General features: G+C 50.6%; 1 protein-coding gene across 4 annotated transcripts in view; it reads right to left on the bottom strand.

Moving 5' to 3' along the window:
* Window positions 1-17,301, bottom strand: part of FANCD2 (FA complementation group D2) — a 41,853-nt gene extending 24,552 nt beyond the window's left edge. For 2 of the 4 annotated variants that reach the window (XM_083155857.1, XM_083155861.1), the window contains exons 1-17: window positions 16,512-16,649; window positions 15,475-15,561; window positions 12,463-12,597; window positions 9,819-9,886; window positions 8,121-8,227; window positions 6,175-6,241; window positions 6,010-6,062; window positions 5,856-5,934; window positions 5,579-5,703; window positions 5,112-5,199; window positions 4,931-5,035; window positions 2,381-2,481; window positions 2,200-2,308; window positions 2,081-2,116; window positions 1,845-1,988; window positions 313-447; window positions 42-173 (exon numbers count right to left, since the gene is read on the bottom strand). In XM_083155857.1, the coding sequence (XP_083011983.1) occupies window positions 42-173; window positions 313-447; window positions 1,845-1,988; window positions 2,081-2,116; window positions 2,200-2,308; window positions 2,381-2,481; window positions 4,931-5,035; window positions 5,112-5,199; window positions 5,579-5,703; window positions 5,856-5,934; window positions 6,010-6,062; window positions 6,175-6,241; window positions 8,121-8,227; window positions 9,819-9,886; window positions 12,463-12,597; window positions 15,475-15,535 (1,545 nt within the window). In that variant the 5' untranslated portion in view covers window positions 15,536-15,561; window positions 16,512-16,649. Of the gene's footprint in view, window positions 1-41; window positions 174-312; window positions 448-1,844; window positions 1,989-2,080; window positions 2,117-2,199; window positions 2,309-2,380; window positions 2,482-4,930; window positions 5,036-5,111; window positions 5,200-5,574; window positions 5,704-5,855; window positions 5,935-6,009; window positions 6,063-6,174; window positions 6,242-8,120; window positions 8,228-9,818; window positions 9,887-12,462; window positions 12,598-15,474; window positions 15,562-16,511; window positions 16,650-17,272 lie in introns of those variants that run through there. The other 2 variants (XM_083155860.1, XM_083155862.1) reach the window with 2 other exon arrangements.
* Window positions 17,302-19,584: the final 2,283 nt, after the last annotated feature.

Here is a 19,584-nt window from a genome sequence, read left to right as displayed (position 1 = left end):
TGTGTGCCCAGATAACTGGAGAGAAGTACATACACACTGACCTTTATGAAGACGGCGTATAGGGCCACGGCGGAAGTGTGACTGGCCACTAAATCTGTTATAGCATCTAGTGCTGTGTCCACCTCATCAGCATAGCCACTGCAGACGTGAGTCACCAGCGCGCCAATCAGCTCCTGCAAAATAGCAACCACATCATTCTGCGCAGAGCAAACAGGACAGCAAGCTAGGCATCTGCCCCCCCAGGGGGTCTCGCACCACATGGCGGATCAAGGCCAGTGTGTCACCAGAGGTACGCTCACACTGTAACAATACCTGCTGGCAGTAGCGATCGAACGCAGCGAAGGCCTGCTTATACAGATGACTGCCAAACGAGACCACGCTCAGCTCAGCTGATCTCAGGAGAGTCTGGGCCAGGGACAGGATCGGTGGGAAGTAAAACATTAAGACCTGTAGAAAAGAAGGATGCAGAGTCCGGGTTATACATTCCATGTTCAGGTCACATAGTAGGGAGTATTTATAATGCTGGTACTTGTAGTGCCATACTGATGGATTTTGCAGGTGTGTGTAATTGGTCTTCTGCATATTACTTACATGCATGATGCTAATGTTCTTACTGGCTTCCGGTTTATCTTCATGTCTAGATAAGCCCTCTCTTACACAAGCATGCGTATTGTATATCTTGTAGCGCTTAGCTACATACATACGTACGTGTGTGTGTAGAGGTTAGCCCCGTACGTGTGTGTGTATGTGACTCCTGTAGAGGTTAGCCCCGAACCTGTGTGACTCCTGTAGAGGTTAGCCCCGAACCTGTGTGACTCCTGTAGAGGTTAGCCCCGCACCTGTGTGACTCCTGTAGAGGTTAGCCCCGAACCTGTGTGACTCCTGTAGAGGTTAGCCCCGAACCTGTGTGTGAGACTCCTGTAGAGGTTAGCCCTGTACGTGTGTGTGTGACTCCTGTAGAGGTTAGCCCTGTACGTGTACGTGTGTGTGTGTGTGTGTGAGACTCCGGTAGAGGTTAGCCCTGTACCAGTGTGTGTGAGACTCCTGAAGAGGTTAGCTCCGTACGTGTGTGTGTGTGTGAGAGAGACTCCTGTAGAGGTTAGCCCCATACGTGTGTGTACGTGTGTGTGTGAGACTCCTGTAGAGGTTAGCCCCGTACCAGTGTGTGTGAGACTCCTGTAGAGGTTAGCCCCGTACGTGTGTGTGTGTGTGTGTGTGTGACTCCTGTAGAGGTACCGGTGTGTGTGTCTCATGTAGAGGTACGTGTGTGTGTGTGTGTCTCTCATGTAGAGGTACCTGTGTGTGTGTCTCTCATGTAGAGGTACCTCTGTGTGACTCCTGTAGAGGTACCTGTGTGTGACTCCTGTAGAGGTACCTGTGTGTGTGTCTCATGTAGAGGTACGTGTGTGTGCGTCTCTCATGTAGAGGTACCTGTGTGTGTGTGTCTCTCATGTAGAGGTACCTGTGTGTGTGTCTCATGTAGAGGTATGTGTGTGACTCCTGTAGAGGTACCTGTGTGTGTGTGTGTCTCATGTAGAGGTACGTGTGTGTGTGTGTGTGTGTGTGTGTGTGTGTGTGTGTGTGTGTGTGTGTCTCTCATGTAGAGGTACCTGTGTGTGACTCCTGTACAGATACCTGTGTGTGTGTGTTTGTCTCTCATGTAGAGGTACCTGTGTGTGTGTGTCTCTCATGTAGAGGTACCTGTGTGTGTCTCATGTAGAGGAACCTGTGTGTGTGTGTGTGTCTCTCATGTAGAGGTACCTGTGTGTGTGTGTCTCTCATGTAGAGGTACCTGTGTGTGTCTCATGTAGAGGAACCTGTGTGTGTGTCTCATGTAGAGGTACCTGTGTGTGACTCCGGAAGGCACTCTGTAGTAACTGGTTTGTTATGCAGCCTGAGCGGATCTTGATCCTAAGCACACGTTCCACCTGTTTCTTGCTGTTCGAGTTTGTTGTGTAAAGAATTAATAGTACAAGAAAGTCTGTCACCTGTCCGGGTACAGATACAGCATAAGGGACACTGGACACAATCCCATAGTGACAACACACACAACACATATATGTATTAAACTGGGCTGTACCTTGTGATCCTCCGCAGATTCAACACTCTCTATAGCCTGGAACACAAGACAGACACAGAAATTGTGCATAAGAGCCGCACACACAGAGGGGCCACACACACAGAGGGGCCACAACTCACCCTAATCCACGCCTCACACACATGTTTCTGGAACCAGACCGCTGACTTAATCACTTCCATTAGGACGGTAACACAATCCTGGCTGCTTTTTGCTGGAGTCCCTGTAGAACTGAAGAATGATTCTGTGTCAGTGGCCTAAAACCCAGCGACTGACTGTGTGCAGTGTGTGTGTTATATTTACCCAGCCTTGGATTTATTGGCCACCTTGCTCTGAGTGGCTTGTATCTGGGAAGGGGAGATGACCGACTCCACATCCAGCTTCCTCCGGAGCTCTGAAATCACCTATAAGAGTTTACAGGGGGATAGACAGTGTTCCTCCCATACAGTCGAGTCATAGAGTGCCAGCAACTAATACACAATCACGCAGCAGATAACATATTTCTCTGAAACCACTGGGGGAAACTCAGATCCAGAGAATGGAGCCAGAAGACAACAGTCTAAAACCATTTAATTAACTACTCATTGGAGAAGAAGCAAAAAAAGGTATGCACCCCAATGGGCTCAGGGGAAAGGTGTAAAAAAAAAAAAAAAAGGTTGTAGTTGTATGTTATTTAAATAATGAAATGACACAACATTGGTACCATTGGTATCTTGTGGGCATGATCACAGAACAGGGGGTGCACAATATTCGAGTGATAAGTAAAAACAGGACTGAACTCAACACAGCTGCTGGGAAGACTCTCGGTGCCACACCAGCCATATTACTAGGGAACAGGCTTCCCTGATCCAAAGCAGGCGTGATGAACCACGGAGTCATGGATCTTGCTATTGACCTTGCAGTAAGACTAGGTGGTTATCCATCCTCCTACACCTAACCGTTTCTGTGGCCTACAGCATTAATGCCCTGAAAACATCCTGCACCTGCAGGTCACCGTTCCCTCTGAGGGCCGCTTCTGACACATTGGGCGGTATTCAATGAGAATACCTGTGAGGTGCAGCGAATCCTTTTTTGGATTCGCTGCACATTCGCCACGTTCCGGAGCCTCGCCGGCTCCGGTATTCAACGAGTCAGGGGCAGCGAGCCCCTGACCAGCGAATATGAACTCCTGCGGCGAATGCCGCAGGGAGCATGAGGACGGTGGCAGGCAGAGAGATGGAAGTCTCTCTGCCTGCCCCAGAACGTTTGTGGGGGGGGAGGTGGGCTCCCCGGGTGCCAGGCAGCACAGGCTGCCCCCCGGGGGTGCCAGCAGGGGACCTATATTCACTACACCCGATCGTAACGATCGGGTGCAGTGAATATATGAATATGTAATGAGCGGCTCGGCTCCGGCGCTGGCTGCTGTGTAAAAAAAAAATATATATATTTTTTACAAAATTAAATATATATTCATGTGTTTACAGCACATGAATAAAAGTAGCATTAACCTCCTCAGAATAAAATTCCTGATTTTTTGACACCAAATGTAAAAAACAAAACACTTTATTTTAAAAGTTCACATTCCACTTCTCCATCAAAAGATAGCGATTGCTACTCGGTGAATCATGGCGAAAAAAACCTTCAAATGTATTCGCCATCTGGTCATTGAATAGGGTGATTCACCATTTTAGTCCAAAATTCGCCAAACAGCACAAATTCACCATAAAAACATGGCGAATCAGGCTCATTGAATACCGCCCATCATCCTGGTTAAACAAGAATTTAGAATCTAAGGGGTTTATTTACTAAGACGGGAGTTCTAGATCATATTTATTATATTCTAGAAGGTGCGAAATAAATAAGAAATGGATTCTGATCGGTTTCCCATAGCAACATAGCATCTTCAATAGAACACCCATCTTAGTAAATAAACCCCAAAGGGTGAGAACAGCTCTATCCTCATGATAACACGGACTCTAGAGAGGGTCCCGTTCCCAACAACATCTCCAGCGGTGCTAAGAGTAAAATCGTCTTTCATCTGATTAAAATAAGCTCAAGGGAGATTGATCTGGGCCTGATGGTAGAACAGTCCCTGCGTTACCAGATGTTTCCTTAGAGGAAGACTCCACAAGGTACCTGCCGACACCTCAGGAGCATCTGTGGACTTCCACCGCCTGCTCCCGTCTCCTTATCATCCATTTGAGAGGATGCGGCACTGACCAGAACAGATAAATCATCTATTTCCCCCATCAGGATCATTGGGCAGAACCACTGCAGACGAGAAGCCATTAGGTCAGGCATGTCCAAACTGTGGCCCTCCAGCTGTTGTGAAACTACACATCCCAGCATGCCTTGCCATAGTTTTAGCATTCCCTAATTAAAAAACTGTAGCAAGGCATGCTGGGATTTGTAGTTTCATAACAGCTGGAGGGCCATAGTTTGGACATGCCTGCATTAGGCCGATGTCCTGGTTGCAGGGTCTGCCGTCATGGCATAATTGTAGATCCTACGGCAATTCCGAAACATTTTATTCCCTGAAGAAAGCTACGTCTGGATCTTCTTTGAATGAAACTCTGCGAACGACACAATCTCCCTACAGAACAGAGCACATGTGCATCTGCGACCCAGCAGGCCCCTACACAGCCAATCTAGACTCCTGTGTCTGCTGGCCAACAAAACACCCAGACACCCTGCAGGAACCGGATTACAACCAGCCAGCGATGTGCCGGAATCACAGACAGGGACTGCGACAATAGTGACAGAGTGTAACCAGTGTCGCCAAATCTACTAATCACACAAACCAAGCATCATAGCGGTGAGGCTCCATATTATCCGCAATGAGCCGATGAGAGGGCAATGTGTAATGTATCATACCTCCAGGGCATCTGTGGGGGTCACCGAGTGCAGAATGAACTTCACTATAACAGGGACAACCTCCAGGTCCACAGCAGAAAGGCTGGACATGACCCAGCCTCGCACCTGTAACAATAAGGGGGGGTTAGTGGGCAGCCGCGGTCACTGTACGTGGCGCAGGTGCCGGAGTAAGGGCTACTACCTCCGAGAGCAGCTCAGTGCTCAAGTTCAGGCTAGATAAGGCATCTAGAATGGGCACGGTGAGCTGGGTGTTCTGCTGCAGCAGGGAGCTGGAAGAAACAGAGCATGTGCGGTGTAACCCAGAACATTCCCGCTACAGGTTCTCACACAGTAACACCATACATCTGACAACAGGCATTTCCCACCAGGGCACTTACCCCGCTGTTGTAGCCACTGGTGCACCAGACACTCACCAACCATGATGGTCAACTGTGCATTGCTGGGAGACTCGCACCTGTAGTATGAGTGCCATGCCACAGCTAGCAGGTGACATACCCAAATAACCAATGGCATACAAACAGACTGCGGGCTGCGTCCGGCACAGGGGCCGCGTCGCTTAAATGCCCAGTCTATGCCATTGTTGTAATAATGCTATAAAAGGGTATGAGTGGTCAGTGTGGCTATAAGACAATACAGTCAGCTTTTTACCTCAGCTCCTTGGCGACATCATTGTGCTCGGTGTCCTCCAGGATTTCGGGAAGGCTGCTGATAATATGTTGCTGGACGTCGGCTGGAGCTACAGTAACCAGCTGCATGATCTTCAAGGTCAGCTCCTACACAGAATACAGCACAGACGGATCATTGCCCAGGTACAGACCGTGCACACATCTGTGTAATACAATTACTGACATCAGGCCACGATCAGCAGTGACTGGGAGACAGAGGCCTGGATAACCCCGCATAGGACAGGTAACGGATACACTACCTTCCCGCTAACCACCAGGTCCAACCACTTTAGCTGGTTAATGATAAGACGCGGAATACTGATGCCATCGCTGCCAAAGCTGGAAAATTAAAACACAAGAGTCAGCGGAACCCAAGTCTCTTATCAGACATGGCCCCCGCGATGCACACTGTACCTGTCATATAGGAATTCCGGGAGCTTCTCAAACAGCAGGTTTATGACAGATTCCTAATGTAACAGGAATAAGGAGGATGTGAGGGTGTAACACAGGCTGGTCCCCACATAACACTGATGTATCCTGATATAACGTCCCCCCTATCGCTAACACAGTGGCACACACCTGTAACATCTCAATGCCCAGCAGAATCTTTATCAGGCTGTCGTGAAACGATCCGACAACAGGATTACTAGAAGAAAGAATTACACGGATGAGCGGAGTGCGGGTGATTACACGCGACACATATATGGAAATGTCGCTGCAATATGTTATAGTCTGCGCCACCTGGGGACACGAGGAGATTGCCCCACGCTGACCATTAACAATTTGTATGCTCATGTACTCCGTGACTAATGACGCGCATGGCATGGGAATAACAACGGACTAATGACGCAGAGGGCAGGGGAATAACAACGGACTAATGACGCAGAGGGCAGGGGAATAACGACGGACTAATGACGCGGAGGGCAGGGGAATAACAACGGACTAATGACGCAGAGGGCAGGGGAATAACGACGGACTAATGACGCGGAGGGGATGGGAATAACAACGGACTAATGACGCGGAGGGCAGGGGAATAACGACGGACTAATGACGCAGAGGGCAGGGGAATAACGACGGACTAATGACGCAGAGGGCAGGGGAATAACGACGGACTAATGACGCAGAGGAATAACGACGGACTAATGACGCAGAGGGCAAGGGAATAACGACGGACTAATGACGCGGAGTGCAAGGGAATAACGACGGACTAATGACGCGGAGTGCAAGGGAATAACGACGGACTAATGACGCGGAGTGCAAGGGAATAACGACGGACTAATGACGCGGAGTGCAAGGGAATAACGACGGACTAATGACGCGGAGTGCAACGGAATAACGACGGACTAATGACGCGGAGGGGATGGGAATAATGACGGACTAATGACACGCATGGCAGGGGAATAACGACGGACTAATGACGCAGAGGGCAGGGGAATAACGACGAACTAATGACGCAGAGGGCAGGGGAATAACGACGGACTAATGACGCGGAGTGCAACGGAATAACGACGGACTAATGACGCGGAGTGCAAGGGAATAACGACGGACTAATGACGCGGAGTGCAAGGGAATAACGACGGACTAATGACGCGGAGTGCAACGGAATAACGACGGACTAATGACGCGGAGGGGATGGGAATAATGACGGACTAATGACACGCATGGCAGGGGAATAACGACGGACTAATGACGCAGAGGGCAGGGGAATAACGACGAACTAATGACGCAGAGGGCAGGGGAATAACGACGGACTAATGACGCGGAGTGCAAGGGAATAACGACGGACTAATGACGCGGAGTGCAAGGGAATAACGACGGACTAATGACGCGGAGTGCAACGGAATAACGACGGACTAATGACGCGGAGGGGATGGGAATAATGACGGACTAATGACACGCATGGCAGGGGAATAACGACGGACTAATGACGCGGAGGGCAGGGGAATAATGACGGACTAATGGCGCGGAGGGCAGGGGAATAACGACGGACTAATGACGCAGAGGGCAGGGGAATAACAACGGACTAATGACGCAGAGGGCAGGGGAATAACGACGGACTAATGACGCAGAGGGCAGGGGAATAACAACGGACTAATGATGCAGAGGGCAGGGGAATAACGACGGACTAATGACGCAGAGGGCAGGGGAATAACGACGGACTAATGAGGCGCATGGCATGGGAATAACGACGGACTAATGACGCAGAGGGCAGGGGATTAATGACGGACTAATGACGCGGAGGGCAGGGGATTAATGAAGGATTACGGACACACACACTCTCTCTGTGGCTCCCCTGAAAGAACACAGCATCCGGCAGTATGTGAACTTGTGTATACATGGGAGGGGCATCGTGACGTGAGCTTGCGCCGGATGCCATGGCTCCACCCTACACCTCGGACCATACTGCCCACCAGGACAAGGCATTTATAGATGACACTTTCATTGCTGGGGCCTCTTTGCCACAGCTAACACACGATACCTGGTCGGACACATAGGCGTAACTGACGGCCCGGCATTGCCCTCACCTTGCATCGTCCTCTGGATTACATCGCCCACATGGAAGAAGACAATTCCTAAACAGCTCACGGTCTTCAATGTGTGATTCAAGTCCACTGATGAACTCTGGGATCACCTATAGGCAGAGGAACACATCTATACTCAGGTGCTGTATATTATTGTGCACACTGATCAGGAGATACACAATGATGATGCGACACTCTGTGAAAGAACAATATATAACACACATACATGTTCCCGTCCAGTTCTCTGGCATCAGTGCGTACGGTCACACAGATCACCATGCTCCATGCCATGCAAAGGTGGCACAGTGGTTAATGTCGGTCTTCGGGAACAGGACCATGATTAACATTCTACCGAAGACTGCTGAGTGATGCTTCCATGCTTCAGGAATTGGCTCACAACACCAGTACTATAGATAAGACCCGTACGGGGAACACAAAGGCTGGATGTATGAGGCATCTTGTGCTGTATGGTGTTACACCATACAGCGCAAGGCAGCTTGTGCTGTATGGTGTTACACCATACAGCGCAAGCTGCCTCATACATCCAGTATACATACACCACACAGCACAAGCTGCCTCATACATCCAGTATACATACACCACACAGCACAAGCTGCCTCATACATCCAGTATACATACACAACACAGTACAAGCTGCCTCATACATCCACTGTATGTATGCTGGATGTATGAGGCAGCTTGCACTGTGTGGTGTATGTATGCTGGATGTATGAGGCAGCTTGCACTGTGTGGAGTATGAATGCTGGATGTATGAGGCAGCTTTCGCTGTGTGGTGTATGCATGCTGGATGTATGAGGCAGCTTGTACTGTGTTGTGTATGTATACTGGATGTATGAGGCAGCTTGTGCTGTGTGGTGTATGTATACTGGATGTATAAGGCAGCTTGCGCTGTGTGGTGTATGTATGCTGGATGTATGAGGCAGCTTGTGCTGTGTGGTGTATGTATACTGGATGTATGAGGCAGCTTGCGCTGTGTGGTGTATGTATGCTGGATGTATGAGGCAGCTTGTGCTGTATGGTGTATGTATGCTGGATGTATGAGGCAGCTTGTGAATCCTCGCAGTCACAGAACGGCGAGGATTCCCCTAAACTGCGAGAGCCGAGGCTAGTGCAGCAAACTCGCTGTAATTAGCCTCGATTCTCGCAGTTTTTGGAGGCACATTCGCAAATTCCCTCTCGCTCAAAAAACGGAGCGAGGGGGAATTTGCGAATGTGCCTCCAAAAACTGCGAGAATCGAGGCTAATTACAGCGAGTTTGCTGCACTAGCCTCGGCTCTCGCAGTTTAGGGGAATCCTCGCCGTTCTGTGACTGCGAGGATTCCCCCGGAACGTTGCATAGTGCGAGCGGCCGGCGCGGGGGTTAAACTGCAAGGATCACTGGTTTTCTGTGATCCTCGCAGTTTAACCCCCTCGCCGGCCGCTCGCACCGGCATTGAATACTGGCCATTATGTAAGAGGTGCAGGCATCAGGCTTCTACACCAGTATCTAGCAGGAAATCACAGATCCCCAATAATCCCACATACAAAACTAAGTATTTAGGAGATCTAGGGGCAGATGTATAGAAGTTTAGAGATACAGTATCAGCCAATCAGCTGCCATGTTACAGACTGTATTTTATATCTCTGCAGACTCTGATGAGGGCAGTGAGGGCATCTGCCAGACATTACCACCATACCCACCTGTGGATATCCAGGATGCTTCCTCAGGGCCTGCTGGAGGGTCTTCTGGAAACCAGTCTGATCCACAGCTAAAGAAACCAGAGAATCACATTAATCTGCTTGTAACTGGCAGCACAGGTACAGCAGAGCACACTGCCGCAATGCAACTGGCAGCACAGGTACAGCATTAGCGGTGTACAGCAGAACACACTGCAACACTGTAACTGGCAGCACAGGTACAGCACCAGAGGTGTACAGTAGAGCACATTTCCACAATGTAACTGGCAGCACAGGTACAGCACCAGCAGTGTAGAGCAGAGCACACTGCCACACTGTAACTGGCAGCACAGGGCACACGGCCGCAATACAGGTGGCAGCACAGGTACAGCACCAGCGTCGTACAGAAGAGCACACGGCCGTAATGTAACTGGCAGCACAGGTACAGCACCAGCATTGTACAGCAGAGCACACGGCCACAATGTAACTGGTAGCACAGGTTCAGCACGAGTGGTGTACAGCAGAGTACACTGCCGCAATGTAACTAGCAGCACAGGTACAGCATTAGCGATGTACAGCAGAACACACTGCCACATTGTAACTGGCAGCACAGGTACAGCACCAGCGGTGTACAGCAGAGCACATTGCCGCAATGTAACTGGCAGCACAGGTACAGCATCAGCAGTGTACAGCAGAGCAAACTGCCGCAATACAGGTGGCAGCACAGATACAGCACCAGTGTCGTACAGTGGAGCACACTGCCACAATACAGGTGGCAGCACAGGTACAGCACCAGTGGGGTACAGCAGAGTACATTGCCACAATACAGGTACAGCACCAGCATCGTACAGCAGAGCACACTGCTGCAATGTAACTGGCAGCGGGTGCCAGTCGGGATCCCGACAGGCATTTACCAGATAACACCGACAGCCGGGTTCCCGACGGCCACCTGCTATTTTCCCTCGTGGGGGTCCACGACCCCCATAGAGGGAGAATAGAATAGGTGGCTCACGTAGCGAGCCACCGTGCCCGCAGCATGGCGAGCGAAGCGAGCCCACAAGTGGCTTAGCTGAACTCACCATGCTGTCTGGGTCTGGCCAGTCAGGATCCCGATGTCGGGCTAATGACTGTCGGACCCCTGTACCACACCCCTGGCAGCACAGGTACAGCACTAGCAGTGTACAGCAGAGCACACTGCCACAATGTAACTGGCAGCACAGGTACAGCACCATTGTCGTACAGTAGAGCACATTGCCGCAATGTAACAGGAGCACAGGTACAGCACCAGCGTCGTACAGCAGAGCACACTGCCACAATACAGGTGGCAGCACAGGTACAGCATCAGCAGTGTAGAGCACACGGCCGGAATACAGGTGGCAGCACAGGTACAGCACCAGTGTCGTACAGAAGAGCACACGGAAGTAATGTAACTGGCAGCACAGGTACAGCACCAGCATTGTACAGCAGAGCACACGGCCACAATGTACTGTAACTGGTAGCACAGGTACAGCACGAGTGGTGTACAGCAGAGTACACTGCCGCAATGTAACTGGCAGCACAGGTACAGCACCAGCGGTGTACAGCAGAGCACATTGCCGCAATGTAACTGGCAGCACAGGTACAGCACCAGCAGTGTACAGCAGAGCAAACTGCCGCAATACAGGTGGCAGCACAGATACAGCACCAGTGTCGTACAGTGGAGCACACTGCCACAATACAGGTGGCAGCACAGGAACAGCACCAGTGGTGTACAGCAGAGTACATTGCCACAATACAGGTACAGCACCAGCGTCGTACAGCAGAGCACACTGCTGCAATGTAACTGGCAGCGGGTGCCAGTCGGGATCCCGACAGGCATTTACCAGATAACACCGACAGCCGGGTTCCCGACGGCCACCTGCTATTTTCCCTTGTGGGGGTCCACGACCCCCATAGAAGGAGAATAGAATAGGTGGCTCACGTAGCGAGCCACCGTGCCCGCAGCATGGCAAACGCAGCGAGCCCACAAGGGGCTTAGCTTAACTCACCATGCTGTCTGGGTTTGGCCAGTCGGGATCCCGACGTCGGGCTAATGACTGTAGGGATCCCGACTGTCGGACCCCTGTACCACACCCCTGGCAGCACAGGTACAGCACCAGCAGTGTACAGCAGAGCACACTGCCACAATGTAACTGGCAGCATAGGTACAGCACCATTGTCGTACAGTAGAGCACATTGCCGCAAGTAACAGGAGCACAGGTACAGCACCAGCGTCGTACAGCAGAGCACACTGCCACAATACAGGTGGCAGCACAGGTACAGCAGCAGCGTCGTGCAGCACAATAGAGGTGGCAGCACCAGTACAGCACCAGCAGTGTACAGCAGAGTACACTGTCACAATACAGTTGGCAGCACAGGCACAGCACCAGCGTCTAACAGCACAGTACACTGTCACAATACAGGTGGCGGCACTGGTACAGCACCAGCGGTGGTGGTGAACAGGCCACCTGCGGCTTGATTAGTATAAGACACTTAAAGAAGGGTATAGACGCGAGGATAGCATCCACCTACCAATCCCCTGGCCCAGAACACATGCCCACTATTCCGGACACACTGAACCCCTGCCATCCAGCCACTTAGCAGACACCAAGTAGTGACCAGACCCTAGCGCCAGACTCATGCCCCTTACCAATCTCATTCTGCTGCTCGCCAGACTTCAGCGTCACTCCGGACATGTTCAGCAGCTGCACAAAGACGCTGTCATTCCTCACCACATCATCCGCAGCCTTCGGCTTCTTGTTACTGATACGTCGCTTCTTCGTTTCTAGAAGAGAAATGGTGCGAATTCAGTTCTAGGCTTTTCCCCAACACAGCGATATACACAGGTCACATCTTTGTATATATTTAGCTGAATAGTGATTAAAATGATGTCATCAAAATGGGAAGTCTTCTGCCCTTTCCAGCAGTGTCAGTGATGTCACTACCAGACAGTTCTGGCATAACTCACATGTACAGAGTGCAAACACTTCTGTTATTTCCAATACTTACTCACCACACCCCACCGCTATATGTCCTGCAGTATACAGACCCCACCGCTATATGTCCTGCAGTATACAGACCCCACCGCTATATGTCCTGCAGTGTACAGGGTATAGAGGCCCCACCACTACATGTCCTGCAGTGTACGTGGTATACAGACCCCACCACTACATGTCCTGCAGTATTCAGGGTATAGAGACCCCACCACATGTCCTGCAGTATATATATATATATATATATATATGTGTATGAGCTATACAGGCCCCACCACTTTATGTCCTGCAGTGCACAAGGTATACAGACCCCGCCTGCTCTACCTATATATTCTGCAGTGTACAGTATGAGGTATACAAAACCCACCGCCTCCTATACCTGTATGTTCTGCAGTGTACGAGGTATACAGACCCAATCTCCTATACCTGTATGTCCTGCAGTGTAGGAGGTATACAGACCCCGCCTCCTATACCTGTATGTTCTGCAGTGTAGGTGGTATACAGACCCCGCCTCTTATACCTGTATGTTCTGCAGTGTATGAGGTATACAGACCCCGCCTCCTATACCTGTAGGTTCTGCAGTGTATGAGGTATACAGACCCCGCCTCCTATACCTGTAGGTTCTGCAGTGTATGAGGTATACAGACCCCCCCTCCTATACCTGTATGTCCTGCAGTGTATGAGGTATACAGACCCCGCCTCCTATACCTGTAGGTTCTGCAGTGTAGGAGGTATACAGACCCCGCCTCCTATACCTGTATGTCCTGCAGTGTACGAGGTATACAGACCCCGCCTCCTATACCTGTATGTCCTGCAGTGTACGAGGTATACAGACCCCGCCTCCTATACCTGTATGTCCTGCAGTGTACGAGGTATACAGACCCCGCCTCCTATACCTGTATGTCCTGCAGTGTACGAGGTACACAGACCCCGCCTCCTATACCTGTATGTCCTGCAGTGTACGAGGTACACAGACCCCGCCTCCTATACCTGTATGTCCTGCAGTGTACGAGGTATACAGACCCCGCCTCCTATACCTGTATGTTCTGCAGTGTAGGAGGTATACAGACCCCGCCTCCTATACCTGTAGGTTCTGCAGTGTAGGAGGTATACAGACCCCGCCTCCTATACCTGTAAGTTCTGCAGTGTAGGAGGTATACAGACCCCGCCTCCTATACCTGTAAGTTCTGCAGTGTAGGAGGTATACAGACCCCGCCTCCTATACCTGTATGTCCTGCAGTGTAGGAGGTATACAGACCTCGCCTCCTATACCTGTATGTCCTGCAGTGTAGGAGGTATACAGACCGCGTCTCCTATACCTGTGTGTCCTGCAGTGTATGAGGTATACAGACCCCGCCTCCTATACCTGTAGGTTCTGCAGTGTATGAGGTATACAGACCCCGCCTCCTATACCTGTATGTCCTGCAGTGTACGAGGTATACAGACCCCGCCTCCTATACCTGTATGTCCTGCAGTGTACGAGGTATACAGACCCCGTCTCCTATACCTGTATCTCCTGCAGTGTACGAGGTACACAGACCCCGCCTCCTATACCTGTATGTCCTGCAGTGTACGAGGTATACAGACCCCGTCTCCTATACCTGTATGTTCTGCAGTGTACGAGGTATACAGACACCATCTCCTCTACCTGTATGTCCTGCAGTGTATGAGGTATACAGACACCATCTCCTCTACCTGTATGTCCTGCAGTGTATGAGGTATACAGACACCATCTTCTCTACCTGTATGTCCTGCAGTGTATGAGGTATACAGACACCATCTCCTCTACCTGTATGTCCTGCAGTGTACGAGGTATACAGACCCCCTCCTCCTATACCTGTATGTTCTGCAGTGTATGAGGTATACAGACACCATCTCCTCTACCTGTATGTCCTGCAGTGTATGAGGTATACAGACCCCGTCTCCTATACCTGTATGTTCTGCAGTGTACGAGGTATACAGACCCAATCTCCTATACCTGTATGTTCTGCAGTGTACGAGGTATACAGACCCCGTTTCCTATACCTGTATGTTCTGCAGTGTACGAGGTATACAGACACCATCTCCTTTACCTGTATGTCCTGCAGTGTATGAGGTATACAGACACCATCTTCTCTACCTGTATGTCCTGCAGTGTATGAGGTATACAGACACCATCTCCTCTACCTGTATGTCCTGCAGTGTATGAGGTATACAGACCCCCTCCTCCTATACCTGTATGTTCTGCAGTGTATGAGGTATACAGACACCATCTCCTCTACCTGTATGTCCTGCAGTGTATGAGGTATACAGACCCCCCCTCCTATACCTGTATGTTCTGCAGTGTACGAGGTATACAGACCCAATCTCCTATACCTGTATGTTCTGCAGTGTACGAGGTATACAGACCCAATCTCCTATACCTGTATGTTCTGCAGTGTACGAGGTATACAGACCCCGCCTCCTATACCTCTATGTCCTGCAGTGTACGAGGTATACAGACCCCGTCTCCTATACCTCTATGTCCTGCAGTGTACGAGGTATACAGACCCCGTCTCCTATACCTCTATGTCCTGCAGTGTACGAGGTTTACAGACCCCATCTCCTATACCTGTATGTTTTGCAGTATACGAGGTATACAGACCCCGTCTCCTATACCTGTATGTTATATAAGTTAATATATCACTCACTGGTGGTGCTATTCAGCTCCTCACGGTCCTCTGACTTTGACAGCCGCCGCTTCGCCATCATTGCAGTTGTATAGAGAAAGATTATTCCTAAAATAAACAGAGAAAATAAAGCTGGGCTGAGGTTGTGCACACCGTCCCAGAATGTGACGTCTCCTATACCAGGGATGTCCGAGACGCAGAACTGCGGGGTGCAGCCACTGTCACCGACTCTAATATTACACAAACTGGTATCAGCACCTGGGGGCATGGTTATACAGATGGGATAGTGGCATCTGATTGGATATATTCACACATGGGAGTTTTAAACCATAGCGCCCCCCTACCCATAAAAGTAATGGACGGCAGAGAAGTGTATGAAGGTATTACGGGATATCACTGAGAGAAGGACTATGGGAGTATGAGGTGGGATTATGGGGAGCAACAGCATGACGGGGGGGGTATTATGGGTGTCAGAGTATGACAGGGGGGTATAATTGCAAGACAGGGGGGTGTTATTGATGGCGCATTATGACGGGGGTATTATTATTGATGGCACAGCAGGACAGGGGGGATTATTATTGGTGGCACAGCAGGACAGGGGGTGTTATGGGGGGCACAGTATGACAGGGGGTGTTATGGGTGGCACAGTATGACAGCGGGTATTATGGGTGGCACAGCAGGACAAGGGTGTATTATGAGTGGCACAGCAGGACAGGGGGTGTTATGGGTGGCACTGGCACAGTATGACAGGGGGTATTGTGATCGGTGGCACAGTATGACAGCAGGAGAGCGGATATTATGAGTGGCTCAGCAGGACAGGGGGTGTTATGGGTGGCACTGGCACAGTATGACAGGGGGTATTATGATCGGTGGCACAGTATGACAGCAGGAGAGCGGATATTATGAGTGGCACAGCAGGACAGGGGGTGTTATTGGAGGCGCAGTATGACAGCTGGGTAGTATTATTGGTGGCACAGCAGGACATAATACTATGACAGCAGGAACGAACGGTCTGCGTGAACGGAGAAAAGGCATGGCGGGCAGGAATGAGGCCGTACCTCCGGCAGCAGACGAGCTGTGCGCGCTGTATATCGGTTCCTGGTACCGGCGCCGGTCAAAAATCACGTTCACAGTTCGCGCCTTCTTACGTCACGCGAGGGGCGGAGACGGGCAGACGTCACTCTAGGGGGCGTGTCCAGAGGAACGAGAGGACTGGGAAAGCGAGGCAGCCGGGACCGGTGCCAGGCAGACTCCCAGTAGTAACTGTAGTGTTGTGGTAGTAACAGGTGGGTGATGCGTGAGTGGCGCAACGAGGAGTGGGACTGGGCCGGGAGAGGGGTCACAAGGGGTAATACGGGGGTAATGTCTGTGAGGAAATTGGGGTTGCAGTCTAATAATGGAGGGGTGACCAATATGACGGCGCAAGCTGAGGGGACAGCGTGTGTGCGTGTCCAAACAGTGGCCCCTGGCGCAGCATAGAGGTAGGGAGCAGCGTTAGGCTCTTATATTATTGTATAGGATAGGATAAAATTATACTTTACCATAAAGTCACAATAGATGCAAATAACATTTGTACATTTATATTAGCAATATCATGTTTACTAAAAACATATATATATATATATATATATACAGAGGCGTAACTAATAATTGTGCGCCCCCCTGCCGAAAGTGCAGGGGGGCGCCCCCCCTAAAAAACAAAACAAAAAACCAAGCAGCGGGGAGCCGTGGTGCGCGGGGGGGGGGGGGGGGGGGGGGATTGCGGGGGGAGAGCGTGTGTGTGTGTGTATGTATGTGTTTGTGTGCGTGTGTGTTTTACCTTGGCCCGCATCCGTCCGCGCCGGGTCCCGGCTCTCCCGGCTACTGCTGCTAACGAAAGTGACACTTGGAAAATGGCTGCCCCCATACAGCAGACAAAAAACTGTCTGCGGTATGGGGGCAGCCATTTTCCAAGTGTCACTTTTTGTATCAGTGAGAGCAGCGCTGCGGCAATAGCCGGGAGAGCTGGGACCCGGACGGTGCACACAGGCAGCCAGACAGTGACTGTCGTCCCGCAGCCCCCCCGGCGCCCACATACCCTCAGCGCCTCCCCGCCACGGCGGGGGCTGCGGGACGATAGTTACGCCAGTGTATATATATATATATATATATATATAGATATATATAAGTTCTGTTCAGCCCGGCACTCCTTGTATGAGTGCAACGTCCAGGGTGCCCTCCGGGTAAATTGATATAGTTCTTTAGCCAGGATGCAGACAGCGCCACTCTTCTGGGGTTTTAAAGTGCTTGATTTAGTGCTCGGAGCACTAAATAAAGCACTTTAAAACCCCAGAAGAGTGCAGCTGTCTGCATCCTGGCTAAAGAACTATATATATATGGGTTTCAATAAAGAACTTTTGGTACTCTTTACCTAGAACGGCGCCCACGATTGAAATCGCGGGTAAAATCGCGGTAATCGCGGGTAAATCGCGGGTACATGAAAATCGGGTACCCGCGATTACCGCGATTTTCCCATAGAGAACAATGTTAAAAAGCCTGATTGACCGCGATTTTAGCGTTAAATGCCTCAATGCCCGCGATTTTCCCATAGGAATCAATGTTAAATGGGCTACAGAGCCCAAATAGCCCCAATTAACCCTTAAATGTCCCCCCAATTTTTGTACGCCACCCCACGATCCACGCCAACCCGAAGCGTGGCGAGCGGCGGCGGTACGCGTCCTACGACCTTTTCATGCCCTACTATCCACGTCGGCGTGGAGTTGAGAATAGAATAGTGTGGCGAGCGCAGCGAGCCACCGAGCCCGAAGCGTGGCGAGCGCACGCGGATACCTTCACAGTTATACGCGTCCCCTCGCGGGCTTCACAGGTGTCCGCGTGGCCACGGACACCTGTGAAGCCCGCGAGGGGACGCGCTTACCTGTGAAGGTATCCGCGTCCCCTCGCGGGGCTCGCTGCGCTCGCCACGCTTCGGGCTCGGTGGCTCGCTGCGCTCGCCACACTATTCTATTCTCAACTCCACGCCGACGTGGATAGTAGGGCATGAAAAGGTCGTAGGACGCGTACCGCCGCCCCTCGCAGGCTCGCTGCGCTCGCCACGCTTCGGGTTGGCGTGGATCGTGGGGTGGCGTTAAAAATTTGGGGGGACATTTAAGGGTTAATGGGCTCTGTGGCCCATTTAACATTGATTTCTATGGCCAAATCGGGTGGATTGAGGCATTTAACACTAAAATCGGGTCCATCGCGGCTTTTAACATTGCTTCCTATGGGAAATCGGGAGCATCGCGTCGCGGGCATCGCGGGTACATTTATGGCCGGCCGCGACGCGACCGACGCGATTTTTCAGGTTTAACATGGTTTTCAATGGGAAAATCGCGGGCATCGCGTCGGTCGCGTCGCGGGCAGGCATAAATGTACCCGCGACGGGCGCCGTTCTAGGTAAAGAGTACCGAACTTTTTTACCTTGAACAGAACTCCACATTTCATTTGGGAAAGGGACAATAATCAATTGTCGTTATATTAAATTTTTACGAGTGTTTTATATTGTACTGAAGTGACTAGGTGGTACATAATTCAGCGCTCTCCGATAAACCCTTCTTATATATATATATATATATATAAATCATGTTATTTGAGATTAATCTGATCTTATGTAGATCTATATTGGTATAATATCTAAGCTTTTAGTAAAAGTCAAACTTAAAACTTAAAATAACTTGCTTACTACTAGACTATAGTGACCCGAATAGTGATTTTACCAAATTTCTACACAGGAATCGGGGGACACGTTGCCTACCGGCCAGCTGCTGCCTCTGTCACCTCCCTTCTCAATACGAGTTGCCTGGTGAAGGAGCTTTGAAGAACGCGAGACCGAAAATCCGGAGACAAGACAGAATTGTGGGGCAGGGACTGAAAATGACTGTAAGCGAGAGAAAACCTCCTGGCCCCACGCTTATTATGGAGGTGATGACCGCTGGCAATTATACACCGATGGTCAGATACCACACTATGACGTTTGGCACAACTGTCCCAGCCAATGTTGGTGACAAAAAGAATGATGCAGAGACCCAAGTCCCAAAGGTTGTATCCTATACTGGGGAGAGAAGAGGAGGTGACCACTGAGATGTTGTCTCT

The sequence above is a fragment of the Crinia signifera genome, chromosome 8 (assembly GCF_055691185.1).
Source record: "Crinia signifera chromosome 8, ASM5569118v1, whole genome shotgun sequence".
Lineage (NCBI taxonomy): Eukaryota > Metazoa > Chordata > Amphibia > Anura > Myobatrachidae > Crinia > Crinia signifera.
This window is presented reverse-complemented; position numbering and strand designations above follow the sequence as displayed.